Below are 13062 nucleotides of genomic sequence, written 5' to 3' on the forward strand. Positions count from 1 at the left end.
GGTGCCATGTTGTTTCCCACTGTCTACAACCATTTTACAAATAAGCTGCTTTATTATTTGGTGTCTGATCCTTCTACTCCTGGGTGAATTCTGCGCCACTGTGCACATACAGAATTTATGTGCCTCACAGAATTTTTTTCCCCTGCAGAAATACATTCTGTTGGAATGTGGCTGCAGTTATGCCTTCCACCCATCAGGGGCCGCAGTGGTGCCAGAACAGAGCAGCCGCTCCCAGGCCAGCCCCAGATGCTGCTGCATTCCTCACAGTGCCTGCTCCGGGGCCAGGTTAGGTGGCTAGGGGGATGGACAGCATTGGGCACATGAGGATTCTGGGGACGGGATCACAGACTGGGCTTCATAAGGGCTAATGGTGCGGAGACAGACTGGGGCAGGGACTGAATGGGAGTGGGGGTGCAAGGACACATGCGGACAGGGTAGGGAGATGGCTGAATGGGAGTGCAGGGACCCATTGGGACAGAGAGGGGGTACAGGGACACATAGGGATGACGGTGAGGGGGCTGTCTGAGTGGGTGCAGGGCAACACGGGGATGGGGGAGAAGGGGATGGCTGAGTGGGGGTGCAGGGCCACATGTGGGCAGGGACATACGTGCCTTACTGAATAGGAGAGGCTAGGGATCAGCCAGGGTCTGCAAGGGGAAGGCTCCCTAACAGTCCCTCCCCGAACCCTCAAAAATCTGTTATATACTTCTCCCACTCACACCCAACAACCCTCCAAGTTCACAACCAGACTCCTTCCCAGCAATTACGTCCCTCTCCCTCAGCTCCTCTGTTACCCCAATTCCCCAAAGCCTCTGCACGGCTTCTGAGGGGGTATGAGAAGTACAGTTCTGTATTGTAGTTTAAATAAATTACTCAGAGTTCTGCATTAATATGCCTAGTAAGGAATCTATTTGTCAAAAAACATTTTCTGAATCTTTTTTGTTGTCTGTATTTTACAGACATACTTGCTGACAGGTATTTTGAAATAAATTACCAAAACAATTGAAACTGGTATGATTATATTGTATAATTTTGACAAATAAAATATGCAGAATTTTAAAATATTGTGCACAGAATTCCCCCCAGGCGTATCCTCCTTTTGTGGTTTCTCTTTCAAAATGTTTTTGAACACTATGTTTATAATTGTGTCCTTTGTTAAAAAGTTGTATTATCCACCATTTCGTCATTTGCATGAGCTCACTTTTTCAGACTTTATTTTGGCTTCCTTGTTCAGGCTAAAAACACGTCTATAATATTGGCCTGCCAGTTTAGGATTCTTCAAGTACCAAGTTTCTCGTCTAGGCGTGTCCCCATCTCTTAGTCTGTTGAGACCAATGTCCCTTCCTTCCTGTCTCTTTTAATATCAGAATATACAGGTCTTCAGCCTCATGGTGAAGTACAGCTGTACAAAATGTGGTGCTTTTGCTTCACAGGTCTCAGGCAAACCTCTTGCCCTGGCTTTATTTTGTGTGAGTTCACACCCACAAAAGTTTGTTACAAATTAACTCAGAACAAAACTCTGCCAAAATGCCTGAATTTTGCCTGATTTGAGGCTGAAATCATAAACCGTCCCAAGTTCACAGACCTCAGTAAGCTTTTCCACATACCTGCCCAGGTCTTGGGTTTGTTGTAAACCTCAATGCTTGTATAAAAGCTTTTCGTAGGTCTCATCCCAAGTCAAAGCTCACTTTGTTTTGAATTGGTGAAGTGCTTGCAGGCTAGGTCTTTAATTTTCAACGTGTAGTTTCAGGAGAACTAGGAACAGGTCTAATCATGTTAAAAGCATTGTTCATTAGATACTAAACAATGTTACAACCCAGTGTGATGGAATTTCTTTCAGTCTTGGTGTTCCATAAGGGTTTGCTTATTCCCCTTACTGATTCAGCTCCATTGCTGCTTCAACTTTTTGTAGTGTCTATATGGTTCTACCCAGTACTGTAAACGCTCAGATGCAGATGGGAGGGAGCTGAGCTTTTCCAGTTTAATCAGATCTAAATATAATCATTCAAAGCCTTCTCTTCCACCTTCAGGCAAAAAATGGCATACAGGATATGAAGTGCTGTTCATTAGAACCCGACTGGATATATTTCCATCCAGATACTTCAGGCAGAATAATCCATGTGGGACCAAATTTGATAAAGTAAGTATGAGCACTAATTTTTTTCAGAGTTTGTTGTTTTCATTAAAGAGGCTACAGGATAACATCTTATTAGCATTCTGATTTTGGGAGATGGCTAAGAGTTAGGGTAATTATGGAGTTCCAGGAGCAATGCCATTGTTAATTTGTGTAGTGTCAGAAAAACATCTGTAAAAATGACATCATGTAGTTTTTTTTACAAATTCTCTTTTTTTCTGACCTCCACATAAACTTGCACATTAAATAATTAACATTATATACAGTTACAGACAGGCAAGCTGGATCCTTCATGATACATGAGGTAGAAAGAACTCCGCTTACTCTTCCATGAGAGAGTGCATGTGTATATAACCAGAGAATACAATTGGCTTGATAAATAGGGATGAGACTAACAGCACTTGCAGCCTTAGGGTGTTATGATCCCAATTGTAACTATAAAAATGACTCCATCTCAGATATGTTTGCTTGTTTTCTTAACATGTTTTTTGGTACTATAAGCAATAGAGAGGCAGTGCAATTAGGAAAAACAAGCTGGATTAAGTTCTGCCTTATATATCCTCCCAGAACGCGACATTCTTTTCAAAGACTCTACTACTAGTGATGATAAAAGAATCCAGAAAAACCAGGGTTTAATTTTTAGACACTAGGTTGAGTCTAGAGCAGGGGCAGGCAAACTTTTTGGCCTGAGGGCCACATCGGGTTTCAAAAATTGTATGGAGGGCTGGTTAGGGGAGGCGGTGTCTCCCCAAACAGCCAGGCATGGCCTAGCCCCCGCCTCCTATCCGACCCACCCCCTGCTTCTCACCCCCAATTGCTCCCCCGGGACTCCTGCCCCTCCAACCCCCACCCCGTCCCCTGATGGGCCCCCGGGAGTCCTACCCCATCCACCACCCCCTGCTCCCTGTCCCCTGACCACCCTTGGCTGCCCCATCCAGCCCTCCCTCATTCCTGACTTGCCCCCCGGAACCCCTGCCCCATCCAACCACCCCTTCTCCCTGTCCCCTGACCACCCCCCGGAACCCCTGACCACCCCCCGCTAACCCATCCAAACCCCCCCTCCTTCCTGACTGCCCCCCCCGGGACCCCTGCCTCATCCAACCCCCCCTGTTCCCCACCCTCTGACTGCCCCGACCCCTATTCACACCCCTACCCCCTGACCACCCTCCCCGAACTCCCCTGCCCGCTATCCACACACACCTGCCCCCTTACCGCACTGCCTGGAGCACCGGTGGCTGGCGGCACTACAGCCGTGCTGCTCAGAGCACCGAGTCAGGCTGCGACTCTGCATCTGCGCTGCCCAGCCGCCCAGAGCATTGTGGCCGGCGACACAGCGTGCTGAGGCTGCGGGGGAAGGAGGACAGTGGGGAAGGGGCCGGGAGCAAGCTTCCTGGGCCAGGAGCTCAGGGGCCGGGCAGGAGGGTCCCGCAGGCCGTAGTTTGGCCACCTCTGGTCTAAAGCACTACTAAAGGGCCATCTGCCAGAAAAGGAGCATTCTGGGAAAGGCTCCTGTACAAAGAGTGAACCCATAGTTATACTTAATAGTGCTCTTTAGAGAGAATAAGCTGTAATTCTTGTGTATGAAATAGCTCTGAAAAAAATAGTAAAAATAGCTGTGATTTTGCTTACATAGGAAAATTTCTTTAATTTGTATTTTCCTAGTCTATGTAACAATCCAGATGCTTTTTAAGAATTCCAGCTTCCACTATTACAAGTTCATTCACATGCCTTAAGAATAAACCTTTGAGACCCAAACCCCTTTCTGGGTGCATAAGCTTTGATCAACTAATGCTGTGCATTTTCTGTTTCCTACCAGCAGATTTAACCTGTTAAAATAAAACAAATCTGACTTTATCATTCAGACCATTGACCTTTCTCTACTGTCCTGCAGTCCTCGCTTGCCATTGATTTCCTCTCTGTACCTCACCCCGAAGTTCATTATGGGAATTTTATTCCAAAGTTTGCAGGTTTTTTGGCTTTGCACTGAAATGGCACTTTTAAGCGTAAGCAGAAAATTAACACCTGAGGGAGCCAAGTAAGGAATCAGGCCAGATTTGCTCTTTCAGTGCCACCTGAAAAGAGTGGAACTGGGCCAAATTTTATCCCCGCCACTACTTTTAAGATGATGTACAAATGAGCCCAGCACATCTTTCAGTCATTTTACTTCTCCTTCCTGACCCGTCAATTTTAAATTTTGTACACCCTAGGATGTCAACTCTAGAATATGCAGTTTGATTTGAATGTCTCATCTTCTCAGCATACATTCAAATACTCAGTGACAAGCCCATGATACCTTACTTCCTAGCCCAAATATTCCCAGACTGTTCCCCCACCATGGTGAGCATGCAATCACTTTCTGATACTCCTACCATGTTCTACTGACAGACTGATACAGACCTCATTCCGTTCAGCTAAAAGATCTGAGGCCCAAGCCCAGACTGCAAGAGAATGGATTTGGGATAGGGTGGGCGGGAAAGAGGACAGAACAATGTCTTTCTTTTAACAGTGAAAATTATGGTTATTAAACTGAACACACTGTAAACAAGCGGCCTTCCTTGAGGCAGCCCTGCTAGTGGTCCCTTGCCTCAGTTTCTCTCTTCAGTTCCCAGTAAGTCCACATGAGCTTTTTCTCTAGTCCCTCCTATAGCTTATTAGCCAAAACAGTGCAAAAGTCCCAAACCAAATGTCCCACAGCATAGTCACATCAACCCTGTTCAAGTAATCTTTGAGCCCTGGCTTCATTCTCCCCATCCTGGTGTCTTCTACCAGATGTGGACTCCTGGAATCCTCCTCTGACCCTCCACCCCAGCCCTTTCTTCTGGGGCACAACCCACTCTTCCTAGGGGGAATTCTCACAGTCTCTCCACTGGTTCGTCTGGGACCCAGCTCTCTGGCAAGGAGACATCAGCCCGTAAGCCTCTCTGGCTTAGCGGCAGCAAGCATTTCCCACTGCTGTTCCTCTGGTCTTCAGCCCTCTCCTGCCCAGCCCTCTCCTTACCAGCAAACCGCCCTTGCTGCTCTCTCCAAGAAACCACCTTCTTTCTGGCAACTCTCATCTCCGAGTCTTCTGCCAACAGCCCAATGGCTCTCACCAGGCCTCTTAGAGTTCCTCAAGTGCTGCCCCACCCTATTAATTAGCCCAGCTGGAGCACCTGGACTGGAACAGGAGCACTGAGCCCATTTTCACTTAAAGGGCCAGCTACCCTGTTATACACACCAATGACAATCATCTTATTCCATACATTTTTTCCCCCAAATAGAAGATGTATTTTAAGGAGACTGCATAAGTGCTGGTTCTGAAACTTTAATTGATCGTTTCTTGACTTTTTAGAGTTTAAAATTTCAGCTCTCTATAAAATGATGTAACAAAGCTTTCTCCCTCCCCCCAAAGAAATAAATTTTCAAACTTAATATTATCACTGCAGATATACTTCTGGGGAGGTTAATTTCTGTTGCTTGAATGTATTTTAAAAGTTACATACATGCATTGAAGCACAAAATGTTTTGTCACCTCCCACAATTATACAGTAGTTCATATCATAGAAGACATTTTTATTTACATTGATCTACATTTTAATTTTAAAAATATTTTGAAAACAGGATGAGAACTAAATTTTGTCTGAGGGAAAATATAGTCAAGGTTGTAGTTCTGAAGCCTATTTTGGGAAATATCTAAACAACAAAGGCAGATTTCACTCTGTTATTTCCTGTAAGGGGGGGTTACTAAATAGACTAAATTCTACTTCTGTATTTTCCCCTTTTCCATAAATGTTACGTTACTGTGGCTCATTTTTCAAATTTTAAGATAATTCATTTTATGAATAAAATTCGGCATATTTCTGTAGAGAATTACTGTTCTCTAAAGGCTAGTATGGCTTATTTTCTGTTATGGAGTGATCACTATTTGTTTTGTGGTAGTGCCTAAAAGCCCTATTAGAGGATCATTGTACTAGGCAATGAATACACAAATATCTCACCCCGAAAGAACTACAGTCTTAGTAATCATATGTTGCTTCCATCAGTGGATCCTGAGCTGGTTCAACAGCTTTGTAAACATGTAGGAAGAAGTGTAAAACACTGATAACTAGCAATGGACCCAAACTAAAAGCTCATATCTAAGCCCTCTTCTGAACTTTGGGAGAAGTCAGATCCAAATTTCAACTGTGCAACTCATAGCTATTCCTGAGGTTCTCTCAAAGGAAAACTTGCATATTGAGTGGCCTCAGTAGTATGCATTATGGAATGTTAAAGTTTAGTGACATAATTATGACCAGTCCTCCCCTACATGACTCCAACTTAGGCTGAGAAGTAGTAGGCCAAAGAATTACCACCAACCTATAGCACCTGGACAATTTATAAACCAACCAGCATCAGGAATTCTAGAAGAAACATGTGCAGACTTCCACATGGTGGATGTGAGCAACAGTAGAATTTAATAAGGAAACATATTGTATATTCTAGAAATGATGTGCTAATCAGATGTAATAAAATTGCACAGATAAATGTGTTACAGTAATAACATCTTTCAAATGTGGTATATATTTACCCTGTACTGTATTTGAAAGAAGTTATGACTGTAACTTGTCTGTACTATTTTAGTACATCTGGTTTTAGAAATCACAGCATGTTAGATTTTAACATGACTTATTTTATATCTTTTTTTTTTAAAGAGTCTTGAAGCTGAAAGAAATTGAAAATAATAAATACCAGCAGGAAATTGCAGAAGATTTTGTCATCATGGCCAACAGGCAGAACAATGTGAGACTACAGCAGGAAATTCTTAATACAAACAATATATTTTACTTTTGCACGATTATATAGCGTATGTAGGTGATTCATATGCATATGTATATCAGTGTATGGTGTGGGCCTGATCCAAAGCCTACTGAAAGACACTTTGACTTCAGCAGTCTTTGCATCAGTCCCGTGTGAGAAGAATTTCAAAGACAATTATATTTTTGGGGTCTCTCACTGAAACCTTCTGTCAGTTTTTAGGTTCTTGGCATCTGTTGTGGTGAACAATGCAAATAGTTGCCTGGGGTGTAAACCTTAAGACACACACAGAGACGGATTGCTTTGGCAAGGAGGTGTCATAATTGTATGCAAATTTGATAGCAATGAAGTTCAAATGGCTGAAAAATGTCAAGCCTGGTGAAAACAAACATTTGTGACACAAACCACAAAAATCAAATGGAAATGCTAAAAAGACCAGACCCCACTCTGGTGCATGTTAGTGAAAAACCTTTGATGACACTGCTGTAGCTTGGAACTGTAGTTTACTTCAGCAGAAACTTGTAGGGTTTTTCATAGTTTATGAATACTGAGTCCCTTGCAGTCACTGACACTGCTTTTGAAGTTCCCCCATAAATAAAAATGTGTGTATTTAAAAATATACATAATGTCAATAGTAAAACTCCCATTAAATTAGTAGGGGCAGGAGTAGCCCCAAGTGCACGCCTTTTCTTTTCCTTTTCCCAGGATTTTGTTTAGGGAGGATGATCTTGGCTTGGGAATAGGAATCAAGAGATGTGAGTTCTAATTCTGCCACAACCTTCTCTTGTGACCTTCCTTAGCCAAGACACTAAGGGCCCAATTCTGAGAGGTGATGAGGATTCTCAACTCCTATTGATGTCCAGTGGGAATTGAGGACACTCATCACATTCAGGATCAAGCTCTTAATGCTGCTATGCTCCCATTTTCTCAACTATGTAATGGGGATAATAGCACCTACCTCACAGGAGTGTTGCAAGAATATATTAATTAATGTTTGTAAATCACTTTGAGAAAGTAGAAGTAATGTGGTAAAGATGGTGGTTTAATAAGAACACAAGAATAGCCACACTAGGTCAGATCAATGATCCATCTAGCCCAGTATCCTGTCTTCTGACAGCAAGCAGTGCCAGACCCTTCAGAGGGAATGAACAGGCAATTATCAATTGATCCACATCATCTAATCCCAGCTTCTGGCAATCAGAAGCTAAAGGATACCCAGAGCTTGGGGCTGCATCCCTTGATTTTTTTTATTGGAAGTCTCCTTTTACTCACCAGTGTACCTATTTGCTAAATTAAGGGTCTTCCATATGAGCTGGATTGCTGCCTTATTATTTGTACCTTGATAGATTATTTATGTAGGCCACATAGGCACAACTCAATTAACTTGAAGGTGGTTGTGCACAGCCAGGTGCAGGATTGGAACCTAAATTGCTGGCTTGACTTCAATATTTCTAACTAACCCAGTTTTTCTGTAGAAACTGTAATTACCTCAAGTCACTAAAAAATACTCCAATCAACAAAAATAATTAAATCAACAAGATTACACAATCTTTGTGCTAGAATTTCTACAGTGAAATTAGGTTCACTGGCATATCAAGGGATAAAATAGAGGAAGAACAGGATAGCGGGGGAAATCTTTAAAGATGTGAAAAATATTCCTATTTTCTCTGCAGGGAGTGGGGAACAAAATAGTTTTAAAGGAGGAAAAGCAGTTTAGTGCTGTCTTTTCTACCTTTTATTATATTATATATTTATATAGTTTTAACCGCAAACAATCCTAAAATGCTTCACCAACCATATGGCAGGGATCATCTGTGACGGATTGGGTCACAGAGACCCCCTTGGGACTGCCACCTGACGTGCTGAGAGTACCTCTGCTCCCGTTTTTCCTGGCAGCTTGGGACTTCAGTACCCTGTCTTGTTGAACCAGACACGTTAGCCTGCTGCAAACACAGACCCAGGTCTGAACCACATCCCCCAAAAGCTGCAGGCTTAACTGAAAACAGTTTAAGAAGTGCTCCTGTCTCCAGCACCCAGATACCCAGGTCCCAATGGGATACAAACCCCAAATAAATCTGTTTTACTCTGTATAAAACTTATAAAGGGTAAACTCACAAATTGTCCACCCTCTATAACACTGATAAAGAGATAAGCACAGCTGTTTGCTCCCCCAGGAATTACTTACTTACTCTGAATTAATTTATAAGCAAAAAGTGATTTTATTAAATATAAAAAGTAGGATTTAAGTGGTTCCAAGTAATAACAGACAGAACAAAGTAAATTACCAAGCAAAATAAAACTAAAACATGCAAGTCTAAACCTAATACAGTAAGAAACTGATTACAGATGAAACCTCACCCTCAGAGATGTTCCAATAAGTTTCTTTCACAGACTAGACTCCTTTCTAGTCTGGGCCCAATCCTTTCCCCTGGTACAGTCCCTTGTTCCAGTTCAGGTGGTAGCTAGGGGATTTCTCATGACTGCCGCCCCCTTGGTTCTGTTCCACCTCCTTATATATCTTTTGTACAAGGCAGGAATCCTTTGTCCCTCTCTGGGTTCCCACCCCTTCTTTTAGATGGAAAAGCACCAGGTTAAAGATGGATTCCAGTTCAGGTGACATGATCACATGTCACTGTAAGACTTCATTACCCACTTGCCAGCACACACTAGACAGGAAGACTTACAAGTAAACAGCCATTTACAACCAATTTAAAAGCGTTACCAAATTTCATATAAAATGAATATACTACTAAAAAAGTATACGCATCCTATATTATTACCTGCCACGCAGACACACTCTCTCTCTCTCTCCCCTTTTTTAAATTCTGTCTCAGGCGAACAACTCAGTAACTGTAACCGCTTCTGGCCGAGTGGTGAAAAAGCGTTTTAACGTGCTGGATGATGACCCAGAACAAGAGGTAACTGTGATACAGTGAGCTAAAAAGGACTAAAAGATTGGCCAAGGAGTTGAGACATCAAGAGATATCTCTCCTTACAAGTGCAGTCGCTGGATCTTTTAGCTATATTAAGCTCTACATTCATTCTTTATCACCACACTTCTGCTGCCTTCATTCCCCTCCCTTTGCTTTCTTCTCATCTTTATCTCTTTCTTCTTCTTTGTTGCTACTGGTGCCTGAAAGAGTCTTCCTCATGTAAGGACTGATCCTACTCCCATTGAAATCAATGGCAAAACACTTAGTGACTTAAGTGGTATGAGATCAAATCCTTAATGTGAAAAATGACAACCATTCAGATCACGCCTTAAAACATTTCTACTGACACTTTTCAGCAGTAAATACAAAGAAACAAAATTTTAAATTATATTTTTGCTTTGAGACTGGATCGTCTGATCCCCAGACTCTGGTGTGTTGTGTCTGAACTACATTGTCTCCCCACTTTACTGTAGTATGTGAACTCAAGCCAGGGACCGGACCATCTCTTCCTCTGCTCTGTACAGCACCGAGCACACACTGATACATTATTGACTGTGAACAAAAATACTCTGTCACTCGTCACTCATGAAATTTTTCTTTGTTTTCAATAAAATTGAACAGTTTAAAAAACAGTGGATGGTGATGGGAACTCCTGTGACATCACAATTCAGGTGTAAGCTGCAATGTGGCTATATAGAATCATAGGACTAGAAGGGACCTCAGGAGGTCATCCTATCCAGTCCCCTTCACTCATGACAGGACTAAATATAATCTAGATCATCCCTGACTGGTGTTTGTCTAACCTGCTCTTAAAAATCTCCAGTGATGGAGATTCCACAACCTCCCTAGGCAATTTATTCCAGTGGTTAACTGGAATATGATAAGTGTGCTAGAACGCTACAGAGCAGGTCTGATCCAGATCCTCAGATTAACCATGATGTATCCTTCCTGCTTGCTGATTTCTTTCCAGTTTTATTTCTTCTGTGTTTCATTTACTCAGTCTTTGCATTTTGTTTCAACTTGGACAAGAAACTAGTATGGGAATTACTAGTTCACTAGGCTGGAGCTTGTTTCCCGCCCCCCCTGCTCATAGTCTTGAAGTGCAGAAAAAGAGGTGAAAATCTTCACATAGTCTTCTTTTTCATTTTGTTTGTTTGTATTCATTTTATTTTACCCTGGATATAAATACATTATAGTCTTGAAGACTAGAAGAATGTTCAGGCCTGCTGTGACTTTGCCACTCCTAAGTAATGCAGCCATTAAAAACAGGGAGGGTGGGGGAGCGGCGGAAGGGAGAGTGAGACTAGTGGTTGAATCCCCCAGGATTCAATGTAAGACTTTTTGCTAGATCATTCTAGCTAAAGTGCTTCAGCTAAACCTCCCTTCTTCCTAGTCTTCTCTTCCCAACCCCACAAAGGTAAGTAAGGAATGAGCCAGAAGACTTTCTCCAGTTATCTGAACAGCGCTTTTCTAAAATATGACTGTTATATCCACAGTTAAAGACAGGACCCTATATGCTATTAGTTAGATAACATGGGTTATCAGATGAATAACATTTGGATAGTTTAGGCTACACTGTTATGAAAAGAGGTCTGAAGCATCTAACTGGCCAATTAAAGTTCTGAGTGTTTGGGTACCCATGTAACTGCATAGTTCACCACTCTTTGGTCAGGTTAGCCTACCTTAAATTTTGATGCCAATAGATCCTGACTACAGGAGTTATTCAACCATCTTGGTAAATTGCAGGGAAATTATTTAAGGTGTTTTTTTTAATTGAATATTTTCAAAGTAAAAACACTACATTGCTAAGGTCTTCACGTAGTGTTTGAAAAACATTTTTTTAGCTCTCAGCTAGGACTCAGCTGATATTCACACTGAAATGAGAATTCTAATGCCTCAATTTCTGGCAACCATTTCCACTCTTGTTGCCATGGAAATGGATACCAGCTCAGTGAAAACAGGGTATGTTTTTACATAGCCCTTAAAGCTTGGAGTTAATGTATATTCATTTATAATCAACAGAATAACAATTACAAAGAAGACACTTCAGTAGTCAGAACTCCACAGATTTTGTTCCTGCTGTTGAGCTTTATGCTCTGAACTATGTGGAAAATACATTTCCTTGGATGTAGACAGGAGAAGAGCAAAAGAGTCATTTAGCGTATGTCTCCGCGGCAACCAGGAGCCAGCCTCCCAGCCTGGTCCGCAGACTTGCAGTAGCACTCCAAAAATAGCGGTGTAGACCATGCTTACTCACATGTGTTGATAACAGCTTGTCTAAACCTGTCCTTCCCCCATCATAAACTGGAGCTGCTGACTGTGTATGGATGTAGAGGTATGTAACTTTAAAGAGAGGATACAGGAATTTTTGTGATTTATATTACCCTCGTAAATTTCTCAAGTCTCACGGCCTAGATGTTGACAACAGGTTTAAGTCATACTGCTGCTAATGTGTATAAGCAAAGGGCACTGAAGTGAAGTGATGCCTTACTTCCTCTCCCTCTTGTTGTTTACAGTATTCTGTTTTACATTTCCTATATGGTGTATGTAAAACCTTTACACTCATGCACTGAGACAGTACAGGACCTTATTTTCTCTTCTCCCCCTCATACGGGGGCTCTGCTGAAATGCACTGAATAGTTTGTGGTTGGAAAGATGCCTATAGCTTACTATCTGGATGGCAAAGATTTTCCTGATGAATGATAGCAGATCTGTGAACTGGGATACCTTCCATTTCTTTCCTTTCCCCTTCTGAAAAAAACATATGTAAAGTTTTTTTTAAAATAACTGTAAAAGTCTATTTATTAACTGGTCAATTTGAGATTTTGTTTTTTCATAAGACTTTCAAAATTGTGGACTATGAAGATGAGCTGGATTTGTTATCTGTTGTGGCAGTTACTCAGATAGGAGCTGATGGGAAAGCTCACCTTGACTTTCACTGTAATGAACATGGGATTCTACTTAAGAGTATTCCTTTAGTGGAGTCTTGGGATGTGGTGAGTATAATCCACTGAATTCAGTTTACATTAACATTCCCCTGTATCCACTTGACACACTGCTTTGCATCCAAGTAACTGTTCTGTTCAAATTTTTGAGTCAGATGTACAATACAACTCCCACTGGCAATTCCCATGTATAGTATCCGTGGCAAAAATTACTTCATTGAATTTCCAAGTATTCTGTGATACAGTAGTTCATTTATCTGAAAATCCCCATAATCTT

General features: G+C 41.9%; 1 protein-coding gene across 1 annotated transcript in view; it reads left to right on the forward strand.

The window, feature by feature from the left end:
* DCAF17 (DDB1 and CUL4 associated factor 17) overlaps window positions 1-13062 on the forward strand; it is a 43797-nt gene that overhangs the window by 24604 nt on the left and 6131 nt on the right. Inside the window, 4 exon segments of the mRNA XM_084643723.1 lie at window positions 2031-2140; window positions 6805-6892; window positions 9742-9825; window positions 12681-12836. Coding sequence (XP_084499849.1) covers window positions 2031-2140; window positions 6805-6892; window positions 9742-9825; window positions 12681-12836 — 438 coding nt within the window.

Source organism: Lepidochelys olivacea, assembly GCF_965140295.1.
Source record: "Lepidochelys olivacea isolate rLepOli2 genome assembly, chromosome: 11".
Lineage (NCBI taxonomy): Eukaryota > Metazoa > Chordata > Testudines > Cheloniidae > Lepidochelys > Lepidochelys olivacea.